Below are 27,646 nucleotides of genomic sequence, written 5' to 3' on the forward strand. Positions count from 1 at the left end.
TTTTGCCAAAAATCTCAAAAAAAATTTTTATAATGCAGTTTGGAATATTTGATGCCTTAGTGCACATTGGTGCTGGCTCTTTGTTGTTTCTTTGTTGAATTGGTCGGTGGTTGACCCCCACCTTGCTATGCACCCCAATTTGGGATGTATTCCATCTGTATAGATTTTGGCGTTTGGTGACTGTTCACATTGGGTCATCAGGCTTTGTCCACAGGCTATATATATACTTCATGCAGCATTTGCTTGGACCTGTCCCGCCCACAGCCATGACTCAGTCATGGGTACGGGACTGCAATAGACCAGGTGAGTGCTGCTGAGAGCAGTTCTGCTATTTATATGTGAGGCCGCATGGCACATTTTATAAAAATATTTTAGTGTAGGACTGCTTCAAATGAGATTTGCCGTGACGTGGCGAAGCAGCTCAAGAAATTGCAATTTTTTGCCAAAAATCTCAAAAAAAAAATTTTTATAATGCAGTTTGGAATATTTGATGCCTTAGTGCACATTGGTGCTGGCTCTTTGTTGTTTCTTTGTTGAATTGGTCGGTGGTTGACCCCCACCTTGCTATGCACCCCAATTTGGGATGTATTCCATCTGTATAGATTTTGGCGTTTGGTGACTGTTCACATTGGGTCATCAGGCTTTGTCCACAGGCTATATATATACTTCATGCAGCATTTGCTTGGACCTGTCCCGCCCACAGCCATGACTCAGTCATGGGTACGGGACTGCAATAGACCAGGTGAGTGCTGCTGAGAGCAGTTCTGCTATTTATATGTGAGGCCGCATGGCACATTTTATAAAAATATTTTAGTGTAGGACTGCTTCAAATGAGATTTGCCGTGACGTGGCGAAGCAGCTCAAGAAATTGCAATTTTTTGCCAAAAATCTCAAAAAAAAATTTTATAATGCAGTTTGGAATATTTGATGCCTTAGTGCACATTGGTGCTGGCTCTTTGTTGTTTCTTTGTTGAATTGGTCGGTGGTTGACCCCCACCTTGCTATGCACCCCAATTTGGGATGTATTCCATCTGTATAGATTTTGGCGTTTGGTGACTGTTCACATTGGGTCATCAGGCTTTGTCCACAGGCTATATATATACTTCATGCAGCATTTGCTTGGACCTGTCCCGCCCACAGCCATGACTCAGTCATGGGTACGGGACTGCAATAGACCAGGTGAGTGCTGCTGAGAGCAGTTCTGCTATTTATATGTGAGGCCGCATGGCACATTTTATAAAAATATTTTAGTGTAGGACTGCTTCAAATGAGATTTGCCGTGACGTGGCGAAGCAGCTCAAGAAATTGCAATTTTTTGCCAAAAATCTCAAAAAAAATTTTTATAATGCAGTTTGGAATATTTGATGCCTTAGTGCACATTGGTGCTGGCTCTTTGTTGTTTCTTTGTTGAATTGGTCGGTGGTTGACCCCCACCTTGCTATGCACCCCAATTTGGGATGTATTCCATCTGTATAGATTTTGGCGTTTGGTGACTGTTCACATTGGGTCATCAGGCTTTGTCCACAGGCTATATATATACTTCATGCAGCATTTGCTTGGACCTGTCCCGCCCACAGCCATGACTCAGTCATGGGTACGGGACTGCAATAGACCAGGTGAGTGCTGCTGAGAGCAGTTCTGCTATTTATATGTGAGGCCGCATGGCACATTTTATAAAAATATTTTAGTGTAGGACTGCTTCAAATGAGATTTGCCGTGACGTGGCGAAGCAGCTCAAGAAATTGCAATTTTTTGCCAAAAATCTCAAAAAAAATTTTTATAATGCAGTTTGGAATATTTGATGCCTTAGTGCACATTGGTGCTGGCTCTTTGTTGTTTCTTTGTTGAATTGGTCGGTGGTTGACCCCCACCTTGCTATGCACCCCAATTTGGGATGTATTCCATCTGTATAGATTTTGGCGTTTGGTGACTGTTCACATTGGGTCATCAGGCTTTGTCCACAGGCTATATATATACTTCATGCAGCATTTGCTTGGACCTGTCCCGCCCACAGCCATGACTCAGTCATGGGTACGGGACTGCAATAGACCAGGTGAGTGCTGCTGAGAGCAGTTCTGCTATTTATATGTGAGGCCGCATGGCACATTTTATAAAAATATTTTAGTGTAGGACTGCTTCAAATGAGATTTGCCGTGACGTGGCGAAGCAGCTCAAGAAATTGCAATTTTTTGCCAAAAATCTCAAAAAAAAATTTTTATAATGCAGTTTGGAATATTTGATGCCTTAGTGCACATTGGTGCTGGCTCTTTGTTGTTTCTTTGTTGAATTGGTCGGTGGTTGACCCCCACCTTGCTATGCACCCCAATTTGGGATGTATTCCATCTGTATAGATTTTGGCGTTTGGTGACTGTTCACATTGGGTCATCAGGCTTTGTCCACAGGCTATATATATACTTCATGCAGCATTTGCTTGGACCTGTCCCGCCCACAGCCATGACTCAGTCATGGGTACGGGACTGCAATAGACCAGGTGAGTGCTGCTGAGAGCAGTTCTGCTATTTATATGTGAGGCCGCATGGCACATTTTATAAAAATATTTTAGTGTAGGACTGCTTCAAATGAGATTTGCCGTGACGTGGCGAAGCAGCTCAAGAAATTGCAATTTTTTGCCAAAAATCTCAAAAAAAATTTTTATAATGCAGTTTGGAATATTTGATGCCTTAGTGCACATTGGTGCTGGCTCTTTGTTGTTTCTTTACAAATATAAAGCTGTCAGACTGACAAAGGAGGATGAAGGTGTGTAGATGATCTGATCATGAAGGAGGTGCATGAAGCTGGACATAGCCGACATTGTTCTCAGCAAGAAGAAGATCTGCTCCACACAACACAGCCCTTCTCCCATGCAACTGAAGTATCTGTGTAATGCAGCTCGTCAGTTGAGACACAGGTTTCAAGAGCTGTAAGTCTGCAGTCCATCTGGACACATGACCATCCTGTGGTTTGAATTATACCATGAACACCATTTTATCACAATCTTGGAGAGCCGCTTTATGTGCATTGACAAGGCCACATCGCACTCCCAGCCTAATTTGCATACAACTTGTACATTGGATTTGTGATGACTGTTACATTAGAGCTCTAATGGGGAGGGTGGAAAGAAAAAAAAAAAAAAAGGATAATTTTTATTGGGGGAAAATAAGCGCCACAGCTATACCACTACTTCCATATGTAAGAACGTGTGAACAGGTTCACTTTAATTACTTCAAAATAAATTAACTGAACAAACAGCAAGAGGGTGACAGATATCAGCAAAGGAAGAGGAAGTCATTTAGTTAGTTGGCGAGTATATCAATGTTCTGTGTGAACAGCTACAATGTTAAACAGCAAAAACTACCTTTCTGGTACGATTCACAAAAGATTTTTAATGTATTTTAAACTATTTCCAATATAGAAAAGACTGTCTCTGCTTTACACAATCTTTCTTTGTGGCTCTGATCAGGCTACTGTATAAGGAAGTCTCTGACTTCTACAAACTACAGGTCCCCATACACAATAGGTTAAAGTAAGTATTTGATACACTGCCAGTTTTGCAAGTTCTCACCTACAAAGAATGGAGAGTGTAATTTTTTATCGTAGGTACACCAACTGTGACAGAAGAAAAAAAAACAAAAAACATGAAAATCACATTGTATGGTTTTTAATTAATTAGTATTATTTTATTGCATGAAATAAGTATCTGATCACCTACCAACCAGCAAGAATTCTTGCTCTCACAGACATGTTATTTTTTATCTGATAAACCCTCCAACTCTGCACTCATCACCTGTATTAATTGCCCCTGTTTGAACTGGTTACCTGAAAAAATGACACCTGTCCACACTTAACTAATCGCACTCCAACCTCTCCACCATGGCAAAGACCAAGAGAGCTGTCCAAGGACACCAGGGACAAAATTGCAGACCTGCACAAGACTGGGATGGGCTACAGGATAGTAGGAAAGCAGCTTGGGGAGACTGCAACAACTGTTTGCGCAATTATTAGAAAATGGAAGAAACACAAGAAGATTGTCAATTTTACTTGGTCTGGGGCTCCAAACAAGATCTTACCTCATGAGGTAAAGGCTGATTCTGTGAAAGGTCAGGAATCAGCCCAGAACTACATAGGAGGACCTGGCCAATGACCTGAAGAGAGCTGGGACCACAGTCTCAAAGATTGCCGTTCGCAATACACTACACAGTCATGGATTAAAAGCCTGCAGAGCACACAAGGTTCCTATGCTCATGCCAGCACATATCCAGGCCTGTTTAAAGATCACCAATGACCATACGGATGATCCAGAGGAGGCATGGGATCAGGTCTTGTGGTCAGATGAGGCCAAAATAGAACTTTTTAATATCAACTCCACTCACCGTGTTTGGAGGAAGAAGAAGGATGAGTACAACCTCACCACCGTATTGAAGGGAGGATTGCTGGGGTCATGTATTGCGAGATATTGGCCGACAACTTCCTTCGCTCAGTAAGAGCATTCAAGATGGGTTGTGGCTGGGTCTTCCAGCATGACATTGACTGGAAACACACAGCCAGGGCAACTAAGGAGTAGCATTGTAAGAAGCATTTCAAGGTCTTGGAGTGGCCTAGCCATTGCTCAGACCTGAACCCAATAGAAAGTCTTTGGAGGGAGCTGAAGCTCAATGTTGCCCAGCAACAGCCCCTAAACCTGAAAGATCTGGAGAATATCTGTATGGCAGTGTGAGCCAAAATCCCTGCTGCAGTGTGTGCAAACGTGGTCATGAACTACAGGAAACGTCTGACCTCTGTAATTGCAAACAAAGGATTCTGTACCAAATATTCCAGTTCTGGTTTTCTATTGTATCACATACTTATTTCATGCAATAAAATGCAAATTAATTATTTTAAAATCATACAATGCGATTTTCGGGATTTTTATTTTGGATTCTGTGTCACAGTGAAAGTGTACCTATAATATAAATTATAGACCTCTCCATTCTTTGTAGGTGGGAAAACTTGCAAAATCAGCAGTTTATCAAACACTTATTTTCCCCTTTGTACTTCTTCTTGTACTTCCCCTTCTGTATGAAGGCCTCCTGATTCTCCCCTATAATGTATCAATTTAATCCGTAAAAGAGTGCAACTATGGCTAGGTCTTTAGATTACATTACAAAATCACGCTGACAATATCTTTTTAACCTCTTGCAGTTGTACCCATGTCACATGCTGAAAGTGTGTATATGGGAGAGCCCCCAACATTTGGAATTCGGAGATAGAGCATTCAGCAGAGTATTATGCAAAAATATGGACAACTAGAGAATTCCTTGAAAATAGGGTTTGCAAACCAGACAATCCCATTAATGTATTATTACTGAAATAAAAGTCAAATTTTAATGTTAAAAATCAACATCTACGTCCATTAATTCCAATAAAACTAGACGCACCATAACAGTACATGGAAATATATTTAATACCTCTATAATAAACATCCCGGAAAGGAGAATTGATAAATTCCCGGAGATTTCCTGTTTTTTCAGCAATATCGGCCAGGAGTGGGATTGTGTCATTCTTGCCTCCTTGTAAATTTAGCAGAGCTTTCGGTAAGCAGGTCTTCCCTGTTGATGGCTCTGATAAAAAAATAAAAATAAAAAGCACAATATAACACTTTTTTAATTACATTTAAAAAAAACTGTAATTTTTTTTTTTATTTAATAAAAAAAAAAAAGGTAGGATTTTTAGGAATCTTCATTATTTTGCAGTTCTTTTGTCACTCATGTAGCAAAAAATGCAGTTGCTGCCATAACTAGTACTTTTATACAGTACTTCTAGTGTATTTCTATATGGATAAAGCTAGCATACACTTTACTATAAAATTATATTTTCGGAACTCTTCAATGGCATTCAGGCAACGGATTCCTCAAAAGTTAGTGTAAAAAGGCTTAAAAATTTCTCCAAAACATAGTATTCTTCTGTTTAGGTTCATAAAAAACTCTTTTCCTTAAAAGATATGCCTTATGCTTAAAGAGGTGTCTACAATTTTAGCATTGAGGACCTATCCTTAGGCGGACTTTGCACGTTGCGACATCACAAGCTGATGCTGCAATGTCGCACGCGATAGTCCCCGCCCCCGTCGCAGCAGCGATATCTTGTGATTCCTGGCGTAGCGAACATTATCGCTACGCCAGCTTCACATGCACTCACCTGTCCTGCGACGGCGCTGTGGCCGGCGTCCCGCCTCCTTCCTAAGGGGGCGGGTCGTACAACGTCACAGCGACATCACATGGCAGGTGGCCAACAAAGCGGAGGGGCGGAGATGAGCAGGATGTAAACATCCCGCCCTTCTTCCTTCCGTATAGCCGCCGGCGGCAGGTAAGGTGATGTTCCTCGCTCCTGCGGCTTCACACACAGCGATGTGTGCTGCCGCAGGAACGAGGAACAACATCGTACCTGTCGCGGCAGCGTAATTTTGAAAAAGTCGGAGCCTACACCGATGATGCGATTAACGAGCGCAAAAGCGTCGTTATCGTATCATCTAGGATTTACACACGATATCGAAAGTGACGCTGGATGTGCGTCACTTTCGATTTGACCCCACCGACATCGCACGTGCGATGTTGCAACGTGCAAAGCCACCCTTAGGCTAAGTAATCAATATCTGAACAGTGAGGGTGCAACAGCTGGCACGCCCGGCAATCAGCTGCTCCAATTGCAGCCGTTGGTCGGAACTACTCAGTTGTGGTGCTGCGTAGCACACCTCCGTCAACTGAATAGTGGCCGCGGTTGAGAATTACACATCTGCCCCCCGTTCAAGTCAATAGGGAGAAGATGTGAAGTAACTGGCCACAGCCACTATACAGTCGACGAAGTTGTGCTATGCAGCATCGCAACTGAGTAGTTCTGGCCGATAGCGAAAATGGGAGCAGCTGATTGGCGGGTGTGCCGGATGTCATACCCTCACTGATCAGATATTGAAGACCTATCCTAAGGATACGTTATCAATGTTAAAATCACAAACAACTTCTAACATTTCTATGGCATTATACAATTATTTTTTATTTATATTTGTAAGCAGAAAATTAGTATATATTTTTCCCATTTACAAATATACTATTATTTTAAAAGAATAATACATAAATAAATACAGTATATCCTAAAAGTGAGTACACCCCTCACACTTTTGTAAATATTGTATTATATCTTTTCATGGGGCAATGCTGAAGATTAAAGGGAACCTATCAGCAGAAATTTCGTAATAAACCTAAAAGATTCTCCTTCTGCAGCTCCTGGGCTGCATTCTAGAAAGGTTCCTGTTGCTATTCTGCCCCCTTTGAGAACTAAATAAATAGTTTATAAAGTCTTACTTTTTGTATGCAAATCTTTTTTTCTGTACACAGGGGCGGGCTCTCTTGCGTCCGTTATACTGCCTCCTGCCGCTGTACGCCGTCCCCCATTGCTCATTTCCATACTGAGGACACCGCCCAGTGCTCCCGAGGTCTCGCGCATGCACCGTGCCACTCTCGCGGTACTGTGCACTGTGCACAGTGTGACCGCTGGTGACATGATTGCGCAGGCGTGAGATTATGGGCGGCGCTGTAATTGTCATCAGCAAGTACCCGCCCATAATCTCGTGCCTGCGCTTTCCCCTCTGCCTCCACCATTCTGCGTAAGCGCTGGCCAGATGAACCCTGTTGATCGGTGGTATCACGTCACCAGCGGTCACACTGTGCACAGTACCGCGAGAGTGGCACGGTGCATGCGCAAGACCTCGTGAGCACTGGGCAGTGTCCTCAGTATGGAAATGAGCGATGGGGGAGGGCGTACAGCGGCAGGAGGCAGAATAACGGACGCAAGAGAGCCTGCCCCCGTGTACAGAAAAAAAAAGATTTGCATACAAAAAGTAAGACTTTATAAACTATTTATTTAGTTCTCAAAGGGGGCAGAATTGCAACAGGAACCTTGCTAGAATGCAGCCCAGGAGCTGCAGAGGGGGAATCTTTTAGGTTTATTACGAAATTTCTGCTGACAGGTTCCCTTTAAACACTGATACAATGTAAAGAATTCAGTGTACAACTTTTATAAATAGTGTAAATTTGGTGTGCCGTCTAAATAACTCACAGCCAGTAGTGTCTAAACTGCTGGCAACAAAAGTAAGTACACCACTAAGTGAAAATGCCCAAATTGTGCCCAATTAGCCATTATCTGTCTCCGGTGTCCGTGACTCATTCGTGTTACAAGACCTCTGGTGTGAATGGGGAACAGGTGTGTTAAAGAGTGATCACTGGATCACCTCTCATACTGGAGGTTCAACATGGCAGTCGTGGCAAAAATTCCTATGAAGATTTGAATAAAAAAAAACAAACAACAAATTGTTGCTCTAAAGAAAGATGGCCTAGGCTGGAGGTACCCAACCCTTCTTACCTTGAGAGCCATCATCTCCCACCTTGACTACTGCAACCTCCTGCTCTCTGGCCTCCCTTCCAACACTCTTGCACCCCTCCAATCTATCCTAAACTCTGCGGCCTGCCTAATCCACCTCTCCCCTCGCTACTCCCCAGCCTCGCCACTCTGCCAATCCCTTCACTGGCTTCCCATCACCCAACGACTCCAGTTCAAAACATTAACCATGATATACAAAGCCATGCACAACCTGTCTCCTCCCTACATCTGTGACCTAGTCTCCCGGTACCTACCTGCACGCAACCCCAGATCCTCACAAGATCTCCTTCTCTGCTCCTCTCATATCTCCTCTTCCCACAATAGCGTACAAGATTTCTCCCGTGCATCCCCCATACTCTGGAATGCTCTACCTCAGCACATCAGACTCTCACCTACCGTGGAAAGCTTCAAGAAGAACCTCAAAACCCACCTCTTCCAACAAGCCTACAACCTACAATAGCCCTCAGTCCAGTAGACCACTGCGCAACCAGCTCTGTCCTCACCTATTGTACCATCACCCATTCCCTGTAGACTGTGAGCCCTCGCGGGCAGGGTCCTCTCTCCTCCTATACCAGTCTGTTTTGTACGGTTAATGATTGTTTTATGTATACCCTCTTTCACTTGTAAAGCGCCATGGAATATATGGCGCTATAATAATAAATAATAATAATATTTATATCTGAAAGAGGGTTGGGAACCACATTCAGCTCTGAGAGGGGGTCGGGAGCCACATCCAGCTCCCTCTTCCCTCGCTGTAGTGACACCCAGAGCCCCCATTATCGGTATGACAGCCAAAGTTTTCTACAGAGATCACACCAAAACAGTATACCAAGTTCCAGGGGTTCCTACCATACCCCCCTTTCCGATCTGCTCTTCTACGTACTGCTATTCACAAAAGTCCCCAAATGGAGACATGCTCTTCACAGCGGTTTGCTAGACCTTCTGCTAATGCACCAAACTGGAAGACGGCCGTGAGCCACACATGGGCCCATGAGCCACAAGTTGGGGACCCCTGGCTTAGGCTATAAGAAGATTGCCAATACCCTGAAACTGAGCTGCAGCATGGCGGCAAAGACCATACAGCAGTTTGACAAGACATGTTCCACTCAGAACAGGTCTCTCCATGGTCTACCAATCAAGTCAAGTGCACGTGCTGAGCGCCATATCCAGAGGTTGTCTTTTCAAAATAGAGGTAGGAGTGTGGCCAGCATTGCTCTAGAAGATACAGGAGGGGTGGGGGGGGGGGGGGGTCAGCCTTCAGGGCTCAGACCATACACCACACACTGCATCAAATTAGTCTGCATAGCTCTCATCCCAGAAAGAAGTCTTCTAAAGATGATGCCCAAGAAAACCCACAGTTTGCTGAAGACAAGCAGACTAAGGGCATGGATTACTGGGACCATGTCCTGTAGTCTCATGAGACGAAGATAAACTCATTAGGTTCCGATGGTGTTGCGGCAACCAGATAAGGAGTACAACGACAAGTGTGTCTTTCCTACAGTCAAGCATGATGGTGAGAGTGTCATGGTTTGGGAATACATGAGTGCTGCTGGTTGAGGGGAGCTACAGTTCAATGAGGAAACCAGGAATGCCAACATCCTCAACTATTGTGACATCCTGAAGCAAAGCATGATCCCCTCTCTTCAGAAACTGTGCCAGAAGGCAGTATTCCAACATGATAACTACCCCAAATACACATACAAGACTATCACTGAATTTCTAAAAATAAAAACTGAAGGTAAAAGGGTGCTGGATTGGCCATACAGGTCTCCAGACCTAAACTCTATTGAGCATCTGTGGGGCATCCCCAAAGGGATGATGGGGGAGCGCAAGGTCTCTAACATCCACCAGGTTTGTGATGTCGTCATGGAGGAGAAAAGAGGATTTCAGTGGCTCCTGTGAAGCTCTAGTAAACTCCATGCCCAAGAGAATTAAGGCAGTGAGTGAAAATAATGAAAGGAAAAACACCAAGGAAAATGGATCTCATAGTAATTAGGTTACATTATCCCCACATGGTTAATTGAATGCAGAAAATAAAAAAGGGGGTTTCATAATGTTAATATCTAATAGAAAAGTAATATTCCATATAAAATTCTTTTATTGTCCCATTAAGGACACCATCTGCAAGGAGTTTGTATCTTCTCCCCATGTTTGAATGGGTTTCCTCCCACAATCCAAAAACATACTCACAGGGAACCTAGATTGTGAGCCCCAAAGGGGACAGTGTTGCCAATGTATGTAAAGCGCTGTGGAATTAACAGTGCTATATAAATGAATAAATATTTTAAGCTGCTTTTTTATTTGAAAAAAAGACCACATAAATACAGCCAGAAAAATGGCAAGTGATTTAAAATACAAGTGAACATAAAGTACTAGAAAAAAGGGGTATGAGGAGGAAAAAAGATCCCACAAAACGTGAAAACATCCCCTTGGATGATTTAGTAGAGGTTACAGATTTTGTGAAAAGTTAGGATTAGTAAAACTGAGGAGGTCAGACACAGGGCCACTTACTTAACAACCAACCAATATTTCCATTAAAATAGCCAATATAACACCATGTTTAACAATCGTAAAGGCATTGGTGGTGAAGTGGCACCTGGAGACCTACCTGCTATCAGGGAGCCAAGAGGGACGCCAACACCGGAGTGTGGGAAGGTCCCAACCAGGGGGATGTTTTCACGTTTGTGGGATCTTTTTTTGCTCCTCATACCCCCCCTTTTTTCTGGTACTTATGTTCACTTGTATTTTAAATCACTTGCCATTTTTCTGGCTGTATTTATGTGCACTTTGTTCAAATAAAAAAGCAGATTAAAAGAATTTTAAATGGCATATTACTTATTTCTATTAGATATTAACATTATGGAACCCCCTTTTTTCTATTTTCTGCTTGAAAATAATGGTGGCCATACAAAATATTGACACTTTGGACACAATTTGGACATTTTCACTTAAGGGTGTACTCACTTTTGTTGTCAGCGGTTTAGACATTAATGGCTGTGTGTTGAGTTATTTAGAGGGCACCAAATTTACACCGTTATACAAGTTGTACACTGACTACTTTATATTGTATCAAAGTATCATATCTTCAGTGTTGTCCCATGAAAATATAAAATATCTACAGAAATGTGAGGGGTGTACTCACTTTTGTGATATACTGCACATTGTAAGGCTATGTGCGCACGTTGCGCAAATACATGCAGTTACGCTGCGCTTTGCAGCGCAGCGTAACTGCATGCGTCCTGCGTCCCCTGCACAGTCTATGGAGACTGTGCAGGGGCCGTGCGCACGTGGCGTTTAAGAGCGCAGCGCTTCGGCTACTGCCGAAGCGCTGCGTATAAAGAAGTGACATGTCACTTCTTTCCTGCGCTTTGCCGACAGCTCCTGCTCTGTCTATGGCAGGAGCTGCAGGCAGAGCGCATGGAATCGGCGCTCACTACGGACATTTCTGCAGCGATCTAAAGCGCACATGTGCTCTTCAGATCGCTGCAGAAATTTCTGCACGGCTAGTACGCAACGTGCGCACATAGCCTAAGAACTTTCAATGCTTTATACAGGACAAAGTAGAGAATCACAAGATATTAATGAGTTACAATTACTCCACAAGTCAACTCTGGAATTTGCTTACACTAGAAGATTAAGATTCCTGCAGATTAAACATCAGTGGTGATTTAAACCCAATTTAAAGAGACACAGGACAATTTTAGCTTTTGCACCTAACCTCGAAATTCCTCATCTGTCAGTCGCTTCTTCTGAGACACTAGGAAAGGCAGGAATCCCTCCAGCTCTAATGTGGCACCTCTAGACACAATGTCAAATAGTATGTGTCTATTAAACATCTTGATGACTCGAGGGGGGTCAGGGCTGGAGTTCTGGGAATTTGGGTTTTCCTTCCTGGAATAAAGCAGGTCACATTAAGGCTTTAAAAACAGACAAGACACCTTACATGGTAAATGATTACACTGCTGATCTCTGTCCATCTACAATGCATAAATCTTGTTTAAAAAAAGAACCACCCACATACAATTGTATATTTTACCGAGTGGCTCATTGTACCCTGCGCTAGAGACCAACAGTTCCTATCAAAAGAAAGCTCTTCCTACAAAACAAGTACATTTTAGAAGTTGCAGCTCTGTACACTTTTGCAATTATTGGCTCAAAAAAAAAAAAAAAAAAAAAAAAAAAAAGACTAAAATTAATTTAAAAAAACACAAAGCAATTATGCAAATAGTCTTGGGTAAAAAATTTGCATAGATGTAGTTGGATATATAAATAATATTATACAGCCATTCTAACATGGATTTTCAAAAATGCCCAGGCCCCATCAGGTCTATTTAGGAAAATATGCACTTTGATTTGAGAAATATGGCGACAGATCCACGTTAAACTCACATAAAATCCAATTTCCTCACGCCTTATACAGAACAACAAAACTTTTCCAATATATAGGAGCCTTGACAAAACATACTGTCTTTTTTTTTTATACCTTAAAACAACAGGGACAATTTATATTAAAAAAAACTAACAAAAAAACAAACAATTGTTAAAATGGTCATTGTTATCCAAAGTATCCAATCAGAATACAACTTTCGTTTCATATTCTCTTCCTATAACAAAAGCTGCTCTGTAATCACTACAGGCAACACAGTTTTCTTCTAAAATTTGCTTACAGTGTTAAGCCACCCATACACAAATATATATTACATTTTACATTAATAAATATATATAGCCCCTGATTACAACACACTTAAGATTGCTCTGTTCTGGCGAGCGCTCCCATTGTCGATGACAAAGCTGCTTCCATCGAACAACCAACCCCCCCAAAAAAAACCCCAAAAAACGGCTTTGGACGTATGCGCAGATGCAGCCACTGATTAGAATGGTGCCGACAGACTCACTGTGTGCTCTGCCGTGCACCATTTTCAGGGGTATACGTTTACTAGAGGCGGAAACCCAGACACAGTCTACAACATCTGGGTATCTGCCTCCAAAAGGCGTATACGTACTCTTGAAAATGGTGCACAACAGAGCACTCAGTGACTCAGTCACCACTATGCCAAGCAGTGGCCTCGTCAGCATATACGTCCGAATTCCATTTTGTGGGGGTTCAGACAGAAGCCCCAACGGAGCCACTGAACAGGGAGAGGAAGTCAGTGTCAAGGCGGCCTAAAGGCTACTTTACGCGCTGCGATATCGGTACCGATATCGCTAGCGTGGGTACTCGCCCCCATCTGTTGTACGACACTGGCAAAATCGCTGCCCGTGCCGCACAACATCGCCCAGACATGTCACACTACTTACCTGCCCGGCGACGTCGCTGTGACCGGCGAACCGCCTCCTTTCTAAGGGGGCAGTTCGTTCAGCGTCACAGCGACGTCACAGTTGCGTCACTGAACCGCCGCCCAATAGAAGCGGAGGGGCGGAGATGAGCGGGACGAACATCCTGCCCACCTCCTTCCTTCCGCATAGCGGCCGGGAGGCAGGTAAGGAGAGCTTCCTCGTTCCTGCGGCGTCATACGGAGCGATGTGTGCTGCCGCAGGAATGAGGAACAACCTCGTTACTGCTGCAGTAACGATTTTTGAGAATGGACCCCCATGTCACCGATGAGCGATTTTGCACGTTTTTGCAACGATGCAAAATCGCTCATAGGTGTCACACGCAGCGGCATCGCTAATGCGGCCGGATGTGCTTCACCAATTCAGTGACCCCAACGAGTTCGCATTAGCGATGTCGTAGCGTGTAAAGCCCCCCTTTAGAGGACAGCAAGTTGTGCAAAAGTTACTGAACCAGTGATCAGTGGGACATGAGCATTCAAATGTTTAGATAAGGTCACAACGAGTTCACCTGGAAAAGTTAGAGGGCATTTAAGGATCATCCTGAAGTTTCACTCGAAAGTCAAATATCCCTAACTTTTTGTAGTTTGTGATACTTTCCTGTCAGAGAATATTACTGACTTTATGGGCTAACCAGACAAATCTGTGCGCTTTCGAAGGACAGATATGCTTACAAATGATTGACCAGGACACAATATAGAGAAGATTGGGATGAAGATAATTTTACATGGAACGATTCATTAAGGTTGCTTTCACACTACGTTTTTTTAACATGCGTCATGAACATTTTTTTTGCTGCAAAAGCGGATCCTGCTTTTACAGCAAAAAAACGCATGCAAACGCATGTGTTATTTTGCAGGATCCTGTCACTTTAAGTTTATGGGCGGGCATTGGAGTCATGTGATCAGGAGTCAGTGGAACTGAACGTGAGACTGGGAGCCGGTTCATAACCAAGGTAAACATCGGGTACCTTGCTTGGATACCCGATATTTATCTTTGTTACGAGTGTCTGCAGATGCTAGGAGCCGGGCTCCCTGCACACGTAACCAACGTAAACATCGGCTAACTAAGAGAAGCGCTTTCCTTGGTTACCCGATATTTATCTTGGTTGCGAGTGTCTGCAGCTCTCAGGCGGGGGAGAGAGAGAGGAGGGAGGGGGGGGGGAAGAGAGACTGATCACCCGAGGTTGGTTTCTGGGCATGCTCAGTAGAGCAAGCAGAATCCTGTCTATCAGCATGCCAGCGTTCACATGCGTTTGCATGCAGTATAGTCAGGATCCAGCAATTTGCAGTATTTGGACGCAGCTCAAAAACGCTACAAGTAGCGTTTTTGAAAAATGTTAAAAAACTGCAAGTCGCTGGATCCTCACTATAACGCATGCAAACGCAGGTGAACGCATGTTGACGCGAGTCCATTGCAAATGCATTGAAATGAAAACGCTTTTGCGTTAAAAAAACGTTCATGACGGATGTTAAAAAAACGTAGTGTGAAAGCAGCCTAAGAGAAGACAAAGCAATGAAGTGTTTTTTTTACGGATGGAAGAACAATAGATAAGTCTTCACTGAATACAGATTTTACCTCAAAATTGAGAATTTTGATAATGACGGATCAGTTCTGGCAGAAAAAGAAGCAAAATTGTCTAATAAGATATATTAAAAAGTTGCTTATTTTCATGTGTACGATTGATTTATGAAATAAAAATTAAAAAGCTTTAAGACTGGGGCATAGATTCACCTTCCAGCAGAACAACTCTAAACATACTGCCAGAGCTACAATGGAGTGGTTTTGAGCAAAGCATATTCATGTGTATGAATCAACCAGTCACAGTCCAGACCTAAATCCCATTAAGAACCTGTGACAAGATTTGAAAATTGCTGATCACAAACGTCTCCATCCAATATCACTGAGCTAGAGATATTTTGTAAAGAATTGGCAAAAAATGGAGCCCTAAGATGTGCAAAGCTGGTATAGACATAGCCCAAAAGACTTGCAGCAGTAATTGCAAAAAAGATGTCCTACAAAGTATCGACTTGGGGGCTGAATACAAATGAAAATCACAATTTCCAGATTTATATTTTGAAAGTATTTATAAAACCAGGTATCATTTCTTTTACACTTCACAAATACTTTCAATTTTGTGTTGGTATATCACATAAAATCCCAATAAAATACATTTACATTTGTGGGTGTAATGTGAAAAACATGTTAAAGTTCATGGCGTATGAATACTTTTTCACTTTATATCATATGACATATTACATGTGATAAGAATTAATCATTGGGAAAAAAAAAAATGGTTTCTACCAGCCTATTCACATAGAAAAGGCCAACATGAATGTAATGTGATAGGCCAGTGATTCAGATACATTCCCATGTTACACAAAAGTTACCAGACCAGTTTTAGACAACTCAACTAAAACAGCAGCCAAAAAAACACAACCTCTTTTAAGTGGGTTATTAATTATAAAATTTCCAGGAAGTTCGGCTAGTTAATCCCTTCAACCATCCACAATCACACATTAGGAGTCCTATGGAAAGGTTATCGCAAACCCAAGACAAAAATACATAGGGTACCTTAAAAATCTATAGACTGATCACATCTAAAAGCGATACTTGTCAATATCAGAGGTGGTGAGTTTATGGTTCCTTAAAACCAGACATAGATGGAACAGCAAAAGTTATATATCCAGGGAACATGCCTTGATGTGATAAAAGGCAGTACCATCATTGTCAGGGGTGCCCAGCCCACCCAAAGTCTTCAATGGAATTATCTGCAGGGTCTTCTCCTTTCTACAGTACTGATTGGAGGAGAAGAACATCCAGCATTCACCAGATATGTGTGTGGCGCCCCAGGACCTGGTCGCCACAACAGCATTGCCCTTCCAAAGGGTTAATGCTGAGCCTGGAGGTAATTGGGAGGTCCATTGGCCAGCAAGTTTTAACATCCAACGCAGTTCTCCCTCCGGCCAGCAGGGGGAGCTCTGAACCTGGAATTCCAGGGAGCCTTCCCCAAGCCTGACCTGAGGGAGGAAGTAGTCAGTCAGTCTGTAGAGAGAGGTGATACTGAGCAGACGCAGAGTGAGCTGTCCTGTGGATCTGGGGCCTAAAGCTAGAGTAGCTTGGCCCAGGGAAGCAGGAGTAGCAGAGAGGCAGCGAAGAGACTCGGACATCGGAGTCTGTGGCCACCAGGGCTTAAAATACTCCCTGGTAGCCGAATCCGAAGGGCAGGAGAGCTGCAAGCACCTGGCCCATATACATCCCGAACACACAGCTGCAGCATCAGGGCCCGGTGTGGACTCCAGCAGAGAAGCACCAGAGAGGGCCTGCGCAGCCTGCTACAAAGGGAAAGGGACGTACCACCGGTCCCAGCAGCAAAGAGGGCCATTGCTGGATTCAGAGAAGCAGGGTCCTATCATAAAGAAAAGCACAGGAGTAGGCCTCATACTCAGCTGGCCAGAAAGATTCCCCCAAGTACTTCCAGGCCGACCGGATCCTCATCACCACCTGTAACGGTCTCCCAGGACTGGACTGTTCCCAAAGTAAAAGAGGAAAAGGTAAAGAGACTGTTGTTTGTGCCTGGTTCTTTCATTGTCCGTCGGCCCTGCACCGTGTTAGCCACACAACACCATAGACTTTCACGAGCACTAACAGTGTCCCCGGGGCTCCGCTCCACCTGTGGGGAGCAGTACCACCATTGCTGCTATATCATCACCCCGGAGGCCTCACACAGCAGCGGCGGCTTAATAGCCGCAGACCACAGGTGGCGTCACGAACACAAACTTTATTCATCAAGCCACATATTCTACTGACACCCAGCAGGGCCCAGCCACCACTGACTACCACCGGACTAGTCCGGCCCGGCACCGGGTGTCCCATAGCCCTGGGGTGGACGAGTCATGTGGGTGTCCTGATATTGGAACCTGAATCACTTAAGTTTATGGCAAATCAAAAGTATTTGCCATAAATGTCTCTCAAAACCCATTTTCAGTTTTATAGCATCCCTTAGAGATTGTTGAATATGACAATATGGCCCTCAAACTAGAAAAAGTTCGCACTTCTGATCTATATGAATCCCACCTATCAAAATAATGGGGGTCCTTTTATCTAATTCTCTTGATATGTGAGTTAGTAATGACTGAGTGTGCCGCCCCCATGCCAGCAGCTGGCGTTGCTCGGGTCCGGGCCTTCTAGGGTGGTGGCTCGAGGGTCTCTGGACCCAGGGGTCTCACGGACACGCCGAATAAAGAGGAGGACGTAGATGTACGGGCTAGGCCGTATTACGTTCGTGATGCCACCCATGGTGTGTAGTGAGTTGGGACACCACCGCTGCTGTGATGGGGCACACGGGGGAGATGTTATGGCAGCTGGATGTTAACCCCTCCGTGGGTAGGGATGGTTGAAGCGGGACCCAGTGGCTCTGGTGCAGGGTATAGTAATCGCAGGGAGTGTTCGTTTACTCACAGTTAATAAACCACACAAGTCTCTGGTAAACCAAGGTGCTGGTGGCCGGTGCCGCGGATGGTTGCATTCGGGTTCCCCACCCGGCTGGTGGTCTCTATCCTTTTCCTCTGCACTGTTTTGTGTAAGGTGGACTTCCTAGTCTGAAGCTTAGGAGTCCGCTCCCGGCTGGATGTGGCCTAAGGAGCCGTGCCCGCAGACGCTGGCCCGTGGGATCTATGGACCCTGGCGGTGACCTCTTATCCCTATCGGTGGGCTGTTGTCTTCTATGAGGGACTTTGGGTGGGACAGGACCTCTAGTCCTGGCCTCAATCGTTGAATTAACCAGTCCGCTTGTTTCTGGTTCTGGCTTCAGGGTCTGAGTACCCCCCTTTGTGCTACGGTTTCTGAGTCGGTTCCCCGTGTCAGTACAGGTGGGCTACAACCCTGTCCCGATCCACCTCGGTTCTGCCGAGCTGTCTTCCCGTCTCCTGCTGACGGAGACCACAGTCTGCCTCCTAGCCAAGGCACCAGGGCTCCAACCCTGGCATCGTTCAATTTGAACTTCACCTGCTGGAGCTACACTTAGCTCCATCCACCACTCCTCTCCAAACTGAACTACAAACTGCTCTGCTTGTTTTCCCGCCCCGGACTGTCTAGACCCCTGGGTGGGCGTGTGCCAACCGCCTGGTCACGTCCACTGGTGTGTCTATCTTTCCCTAAGGGGGGATGACTAAGGTTTGTAGGTTGGCTGTGTGTTTCCTAGTGAGGGAAGGTGTTATGCGGGGGCCTATTTGTGACTACCTGGTTTTGCCAGGGTGTCATATGATCACTAGCTCTTTACTTGGAACAAGCAGTTGGACATTCGGATGGGCGCGACTCGTGTACAGATTATAATAGAAGTCAATGGGGGGAATTTTTCTGGGAACTCATCCAAAAAATGCTTGATTTCCCCCTTGACTTCTATTATACTTATGTACTTGAGTTGAGACCATCCGAGCGTCCAACTGCTAGTTATGAGTACCGAGCACTCAAGCGTGGTAGTGCTCGCTCATCACTAGTGAGAATCAGAAGTTAGCTAGAAGCTTCAGCTTTATCCTTTACATTCCACTCATGGAGAAAATAAAATGGTTATTAGTGCCATCTGGTACTGTTAATTTTTCAGGATGAGGATATGAATAGTGCAATTTCCAAACCTGTCTCCACAGTAGACATTAGGTACCGTACTTTCATAGACATTAAATCTGCACTGGTTCCTGAAATGTGTGGAATAGAAGGGAAAAACCAATGTCTTTGGTCAGTTTAGCTTTGTAAGTCTATGTTCACACACACACAGTGCGTTTTTATTGTGTTTTTGATGTGTCTTTCAATGCAATTGTCACAAAAGCCTCATGCCAAAGTCAATAAGAATCCTGACATGTAGTGCCAATCTTGACTATTTTCTCTTTGCAGAATTGGTGCACAAAATAATCTGAAGCATGCCACTTTTCAGTTCTTTTTTGCAGTGTTTTTCACCCACTGAATTCAATTGAAAAACGCATTAAAAACGAGGCAGAAATGTATCAAAAAACACGCATTTGCACACAGCTCTTTTCCAGTCAAGAGAAATTTCTGCAGCCCAATACTCAACGTGTACCGTACATATATCTGCATTATTGATTTCCATTAAACATATAGGAAAAAAAAAAAAAAAAATTCTTATATACGGTACATTTTACAGATGCCATACAGTATTCCCATAGAAGAAAAAAAATGCACACCGTATACTTTTCTATACTTGACACCAGCAGACTGCGCTATTTTGTCCAAAAACCCCAGGTTTTAAAAAACAACAAAAAACCTGGTTCAGGCCCGGAGTTGATCCTGGATGTCTGTCCGGATTCCGGTCCCCATATAAGTCTATGAAGACCTGAATCAGGAACTTAATAATGGTGCTAGGAGGGGTAGGGGGATTGGAGCAAGCACTTTATACTTACTATTCTCTGCACGGTGCTAATGTACCGCCCCGGGGCTCGGTCGGCTGCAGAGCCTCTCGGATCTGGGCTCGTCGATGGGCGGCTTGAGCTTGTTTTTGGGGGTTAAGTTCGTGACGTCACCCACGGGTTGTGGTGAATGGATGGACACCACCGCTGCCGTTGACTATGCTCCCGGGGACTGTGTTGCGCAACTTGGTGTTGACCACTCCTTGGGTAGGGGGTGATTGTCCCGGGGGGCCCGAGGGAGGTGCTGAGGCGGGGGGATGGATGCATGCTGGCGTGTCGGTGCGGTGTGGCGCGGTGCATGGCCCGAGGGCATTGTTGTACTCACTATTACAGACACACTGGAGTCTCTGATAAACCAAACAAGATGGTGGACAGTGCCCGCAGCCGGCTGCGCTTTTCCCCTTTTTCAGGTTGGTGGTTTTCACCTTTCTCCTGCACCTCACTTTTAGTAGAATGGTGACTCCTATGCCTGAGCAACGGTAGTCCGCTCCCCAGCTTTGTGTGTGCCGGTAAAGCCAGTTTGCCCGCAGATGCTGGCCCGTGGGATCTCGGTGCCTGGGCGGTGGCTTTCTATCCCTCTGTTTGGGCTGCTGTCTTCAGTCGGGTCTTGGGTGGGAAAGGACCTAAAGTCCAGACCCCAATCAGTGAATTCGACTCGGTCCAGTGGCTTCTGGGCCTCGTACTGGGTCTGAGTACCCCTCCTGGTGCTCCGGTTTCCAATCGGTTCCCCGGTTCGGTACCGGAGGGCCACTACCCGGTCCCGGTCCCTTGCGGTTCCACCGGCTTTAATCCCAGCTCCTGCAGGCGGCCACCACCGTCTGCCTCCTGGCCACAGGGTATCAGAGCTCCAACCCAGATCCCTGACAGACGTCTCTCCTCTTTGCTACTACACTCATCCACTCCTGTCACTGAACTGTTTTTCCAAACTCCTCGGTGGGCGTGGCCAACCGCCTGGCTCCGCCCCTGGGAGTGAACGTCAAGTCCTGAGACGGGTGACTCAGGGTTTTAAGGTTGGCTGCTGGTATCTTTTTAGGGGAAGGCGTTTGTGCAAGGGCCTACCTGCGACTACCTGGCTAGTCCAGGGCGTCACACTAATACCACTTCCGGGGCCGCTCCTTAACCCCATATATATGCAATGCTTCCCCGCACACCAGCAGTCCCCGCATCTCTGATTGGTTGCAGTCAGACGCACCCCCACCCTGTGTAACAGGGTGTTTGATTGGTTGCAATTACAGATGCTGTGTGTGTCCCGATTGTGGTGTGAAAAGTATAAAAAAAAAAAAAAATTGGCATAGGGTCCCCCCATATTGGGATACCCAGCACAGATAAAGCTTACAGCTACAGGCTGCAGCCACCAGCCATACACTTATCATGGCTACGTATCAAAATAAGAGGAACTGCATGGGGCATTTTTTAACTATTTATTAAATAAAATTTAAAAAAAAATGAGTGCAGTCCCCACCCAAATTTGATATTCAGCCATGATAAAGCCGACAGCTCGGGGCTGGTATTCTCAGGCTGAGGAGACCCATGGTTATTGCCCCCCTTCCTGAGTCTAAAAATAGCAGCCTGCAGCTGCTCAGAATTGTCGCATCCAAAAGATGCGACAATCCCATGACACATCTATAAGGGATAAGCAGGTTACCATGCTAAACTCCCCCCGTACCATATTTACTTAAATAAAGACGATAACCACGACTTTATTGCAGGAATGGCCACAACTTTATTTAACCGTATATATGTATACCAAAACTTGTGGCTCAAACATGCCACCCATTGTTAAACATAACCTTATACATATATACCCTTATAACCAAACCACCGATAGATCCGTCCGAGAGGGAAACCATCATTCTTAACCCCCCGGCCGTAACCTCCAACCGGCCCAGAGGACCACCTCGGCCGTGACCAACTGGCCCGAGGTGAAGGGTAATAACGTTCCATCGTTAATTACCCCCACCCAGAACCTGCAGGACCTCCGCCCACAAGTTCCCATCCAATCCAAAGCCACTCCCCTTGAGCGACTTCGTACCAACAAACCGACTGTCGGTACTCCCAACCTCTCAGACGGACCTATCACCCTGCTACAGACCGGCCAAGTGACACCTTACTTGGCCCGGGCCCTCCACACCCCCAGCGCTTGCTCCAGACCATCCCTCAATCCCAACATCCACAAATCTAACCCCACGTCCGTGAGATGGACCCCATCTCACCTTAAATACTGCTCGGTGGACTCCTCCAGTTCTCTATGCCGTACCACCAAACCACCGTTTCGCGCCACAAACTTGCCAATTGCCCGGTTCAATTTGCTCCGGGCCCTGTTAATACGGTCCGCTGACCTCCCAAAACGCCACTGCGTCCGGGCTATGATATCCGACCAGACAATTACAATGCCCGAGAACGCCCTCCACAAATGTAACAAATCCAGCTTTATATCCCTTTTTACGTCTCTCGCTGACCTCACTCCCAAATCATTCCCTCCCACATGCAAAATCAACACATCGGGGTCGATCAATGCGGCTGTAATAAGCCACTTCAGGGCGCACTCTACCCCAGGCCATGCCCCGAATTCCCAGCCACTTTACTCGGGCTTCCGTCACCGCCACTCTGAGCTGCCAACCGTCGCGACGAACATCCGCCCACAACGCTCCCCAATACACATAGGAGTGCCCGAGGATCTACACAAGGCATGGACCTACAAAATATAAAGACCACTAATAAAAACCACAACAGAAACAAGAAAACATTGCACACCAGAATCATAACGCAAACAAGAAATCCCCACTTTAGACCTCACCTGATCAGGTGAGGTCTAATGTACGAGCGAAACCTGGAAGATTCCCACCGCCCAATCCGTCGGATCCAATCCTCACTCAACCCCCACCTGGCAGCCTTCGTTGCTGCCCCAATCCGGAAGGAGTGAGAACCGTATTCTCTTGGCTCCTCCCCCACCCGTGCTAAAGCCGTCTTCAGCACTGCAATGAATTGAAATCGCGATAAAGCAGAACCATCCCTATGACTAAGGAAAACGCCAGGATAACCACCTCGCACCTTTAAAAACTCCGTCACCTGTACCACCGGGCATAACTGGTGCCCTGTTAATTCAAACAACACTACCAGGCGCCCCCGTCCCCTCTGGTCTGTTTTTGAAAAACGTAGCCGACATTCAACTCTATCCTCCCCAAGCATTACATCCTCCATCAACAAACCACCTATCGCATGCTTAGTCGGGCTGACCAATTCTCCAATGCGAAAGGCCCCAAAAAACGCCAATACAAAAGCTACCGAGAACAATACCTGCTCATAAGGGGATGATCACCCAAACACCCCACTAAACGAACTAACAATGGCAACGACACCGGCGGCCTCGTGTCACGCGACTGCGCCCCCTTTTGAAAACCCCTCATCGCCTGCCGCACCAGGAAATCCTTAGTCGCATCCCGAACCCCTTGCATTTTAAACAAGAAGGCCAAAGCCGCCAACTTGTAACCAATCACCGCAACACACCGACCTGCTGAGAAATCCCCACTAATCAACGTCAGAACCCCCAACACTCGACCAGTGTAACCAGGCTCCATGAAGTCCCCACTTTCCAACTCCTCCCATTCCTTCCAAACCGACTGATATCGGCACCAAGTAGCCTCGGCCACCGATCTCCTAATTCCCTCAAACGCTACACCGATGCCAAGTCCCACAGCCATTCCGGGCAGGGTTCTCCATCCGCGTCCGCTCCCGGCACCAGCCTCCTGAACCTGTAAAACTGAAACCGAGATAGCGCGTCAGCCACCTCGTTTTGCACCCCGGGGCACGTGCCGAGCCACCACGCAAATGTTGAACTCCAAGCAACGCAATACCAGATGCCGTAAATATCCCACTACCGGCGGAGACTTTGCCGATAGTGCATTGATAGAATGCACCACCGCCATGTTGTCACAATGCATGCAAACCCTTTTTCCTGCAAACGCGCGACCCCACAACTCCACCGCCACAATAATGGGAAACAATTCAAGCAGCGCCAAGTTCTTTACCAAACCTTTTCCACCCAAAGCCGTGGCCACTTTCCCACGCACCAACGTGTCTGAAAAATTGCTCCAAAACCCGTCGCACCAGCCGCGTCCGTAAACAATTCCAGCTGGCTATTGGACAATGCCTTGCTCATCCAAAGAGTCCGCCCGTTATACCGTTCCAAAAACCCCTCCCAGACCAACAAATCACCTTTCATCACTTTGGTCACTCTGACAAAGTGATTTGGAGCTTTCACCCCCGCGGTTGCGCTCGCCAGTCTCCTGTTAAATATCCGCCCCATCGGCATAATGCGACAAGCGAAATTCAAAATTTCCCGAGCACTGACTGCAAATCCCACAACCGCACCTTCTTAGCCCGGGACAAAACCCGCACCGACGCCTTCATATCCAAAAGCTTCCCCTATGGCAACCGGCATTCCATTGCCATCGTATCAATTTTGATACCTAAAAAACACAGCGCCGTCACCGGCCCTTCCGTTTTTTCTTTTGCCAACGGAATCCCCAGGCTCCGCGCAACCCGCTCTAACGTGAACAACAACAAGGAGCAAACTGCAGAACCCGCCGGACCCACACAAAAGAAATCATCCAGATAGTGAATCACTGAATGGACTCCTGCCACATCCCTGACTACCCATTCCACAAAAGAACTGAATGCCTCAAAATAAGCACACGAAATGGAACAGCCCATCAGAAGGCAGCGATCCACATAGTAATTACCATCCCACATACACCCTAAGAGATGGAGGCTCTCAGGATGCACCGGGAGTAGATTAAAAGCTGCTTCCACATCCGCCTTTGCCTTAAGGGCCCCCCGCCCTGCCACCCGGACCAGATCCAATGCCTTGTCGAATGATACGTAACAGACCGCCGACAATTCGGGTGATATCCCATCATTCACCGACAACCCTGCTGGATAGGATAAATGATGAATGAGCCGAAATTTGTTCGGCTCCTTCTTCTTAGGTACCACCCCCAGGGGGGAAATCCTTAAGTTGGAGAATGGCGGGTCCTGAAATGGGCCCGCCATCCTCCCCAACTCCACCTCCTTTTGCAGCTTTTCCTTCACTACCTCCGGATGTTCTTTTGCGGACCTCAAGTTCCCAGGGCGAAACACCGGCGCCTCAGATTCAAACTGAATCCGAAAACCCTCAGTAAAACCACTCGCCAACAGCTCTGCCGCCCGAACATCCGGATATCTATTTAAATAGGGAAGCATCGCCTCTACCCTCACTGGCGTCCTCCCTTTTTCCAGACCCCTCCCCTGCCTTTCCTTTTCCTTATTTGAAGCACCTGGCCAAGGAATGGGAACCTCCACATCCGGAACACTCGTGTTTGAACCGACATGAGGCCCCGAACTTACACTGTCCCTCATTATATTGCCAACAAGCCCCTTTTTTCGGGCCAGCCGGGGACCCGCCGCTTGCACCCGGGCTCCCGGCACCCCCTCTAAAGGGCTGAGCCGGAGCCGTCATTAGCCGCATCCACAAGGAAATATCCTTGTGATCCCACCGGACACCAGGCCGCAGAGCCTTCCGTTGCCGGAACTGCTAGTCATATCTTAACCAACCTAAACCTCCGTACACTCTATACGCCTCCCCTATCACGTCCATATATCCAAATAGGGCGGAACAATGCTCCGGCTCCTTTTCCCCAATCACGCTGGCTAAGATCGCAAAGGCCTGTAGCCAGTTAGTAAAAGTCCTCGGGATCAACCTATACCTTCGTTTCTCTTCGTCCTCCTCCTCCTTTTTTGAATCACTGGGCTTCACTTTGTCCAAATTAAACTTCTCCAAGGGAAGCAGGGAAAAAATTTCCACATACTCCCCTTTCCATATCTTTTCCCCTCACCTCCTTTTTTAAATGTACCCCTAACGGACTTTCAAAACACACATAAATCTCACTCCGCGCCCTATCGTCCAACCGCACAACCTCATCCTCCTTTTCCTTCTCTTTTTCTGCATCCTTACTCGCACCTACTTCAGCCACCCCGCCGGCTGCCTGTTCTGCACCAACTGCCGAGGTAGTTTCCTGCGCCGCAACCTCGCGCACCGGCGCCCGTCGGCATCGCCCCCGAGGGGCCCACCCACGCCCCCACCGGTGACCCAGGCCCACTCCGACTTATCCATTCCGAAGACAACCCCTGCAACACCCCCAAAAGCTGCCCCCAAAACTCCGTAACCGGTAAACCCGACTGACTGACCGTACTTGCCCCCTGAGTAACGCTCCCCGCGGTGTAACCCTCGCCCGCACAACCAACAGCATGAAATCTGTCGTCCTCTCACCAGGCTGCCGTTGCACCGAATCCAGGACAGCCGTAGCACGATCTTCCTGCTGTCGCTCCGTCCGACCCGCCACCGCCATCGATCCTCCTTCGTCACCGGAGTCTGAAGTGCTGCCGCAGTCCACAGGGGGGGACCAGCGAGGGGACAGCCCGCACCTGGCGGCCGTCAACCCCCACGGTCACCGCACCCTGCTCCTCCGGACGTCTCCTGCTGGACCCCATTCTTTTGGCGCGACGTGGCGCCTTGCCGCCATCCATCCCCGCCGTTCTCATGTGTAACTGCTGCGCCGCCGCTGCATCCTCTCTTCTCAGTGGGCTCCCTCCCTGCAGACTGCAGGAAGGCAGTCCTGTTCCTGACGCGCGCTGGGAACACCCCCCCCCAGCCCGATCCTCGCCGGGGGGGGGACCAGAATCCTAGACCGCATCCCGCCCTGCAGGCCACCGTACCCCTCCCCCGCTCGTCTCTGGCTGCTGCTCAGATCCTTGCTTGCTGCCCGTCCCGTGGTCCTCCCCTGCTGCCTTGCAGGGAGTCTCCTCCGCTGGTCCGGAACGCTGGGCTCCACCCCCGGCCCGCACATCACCGGGGGCTGCCGCTGCTCTGGTCTGGGGCCTTGCAGGCTGCGGACCGGAAGTAGGCCTCGCCGAGGCTCTGCCCACCTCCGACCCGCGGTATCTCCAGCGAGGATTCCTCCCGGCGGCCGGCAGCTCCACAGAGTCAGATGCGGGGCTCCCTTGCCCCGGAGGGTCCCCGAAGGGGCTCCTGGATCTTCGACTCCCCCTCCCGCTGGGGGACTAGCGCTCCGGCGGCCGCCGAGCACGTAGTATAGGCCCGGGCGCAGGAGCAGCAGGCATCACTGCTCCAGCACCACAGACCGCCGCCAGCTGCTCCCGCAGCGCGTCCACACCAAGGACCTCCGATGCCCCGCGCACCATCTCCATTAAAGCGTCCAGGTCAGCCATCGCAGTGGAGGCAGCACAGACGTCCTGGAGGCACAAAATTAACAGCGACAAAAGGGAGGTAACTTTTGCACACCCCCTTTTATACCTCCTCCTACACCCCCACCCCTTTCCTGCTCTCCTACAATCCCCCCTGCAGTACTTTCTACCAATCCTATGCCCCCATATACCTCCCCCATCCTAACCAAACACTTAACCCCTTACTACCCTGCACCCTCCCGATAGTC

The 27,646-nt window shown here is 47.0% G+C and overlaps 1 protein-coding gene across 1 annotated transcript in view; it reads right to left on the bottom strand.

The window, feature by feature from the left end:
• TRPV4 (transient receptor potential cation channel subfamily V member 4) overlaps positions 1 to 27,646 on the bottom strand; it is a 174,484-nt gene that overhangs the window by 73,077 nt on the left and 73,761 nt on the right. The window contains exons 3-4 of the mRNA XM_075320041.1: positions 12,125 to 12,297; positions 5,445 to 5,597 (exon numbers count right to left, since the gene is read on the bottom strand). Of these exons, the coding sequence (XP_075176156.1) occupies positions 5,445 to 5,597; positions 12,125 to 12,297 (326 nt within the window). The remainder of the gene's footprint in view (positions 1 to 5,444; positions 5,598 to 12,124; positions 12,298 to 27,646) is intronic.

The sequence above is a fragment of the Anomaloglossus baeobatrachus genome, chromosome 1 (genome assembly GCF_048569485.1).
Source record: "Anomaloglossus baeobatrachus isolate aAnoBae1 chromosome 1, aAnoBae1.hap1, whole genome shotgun sequence".
In the NCBI taxonomy this organism is placed as follows: Eukaryota; Metazoa; Chordata; class Amphibia; order Anura; family Aromobatidae; genus Anomaloglossus; species Anomaloglossus baeobatrachus.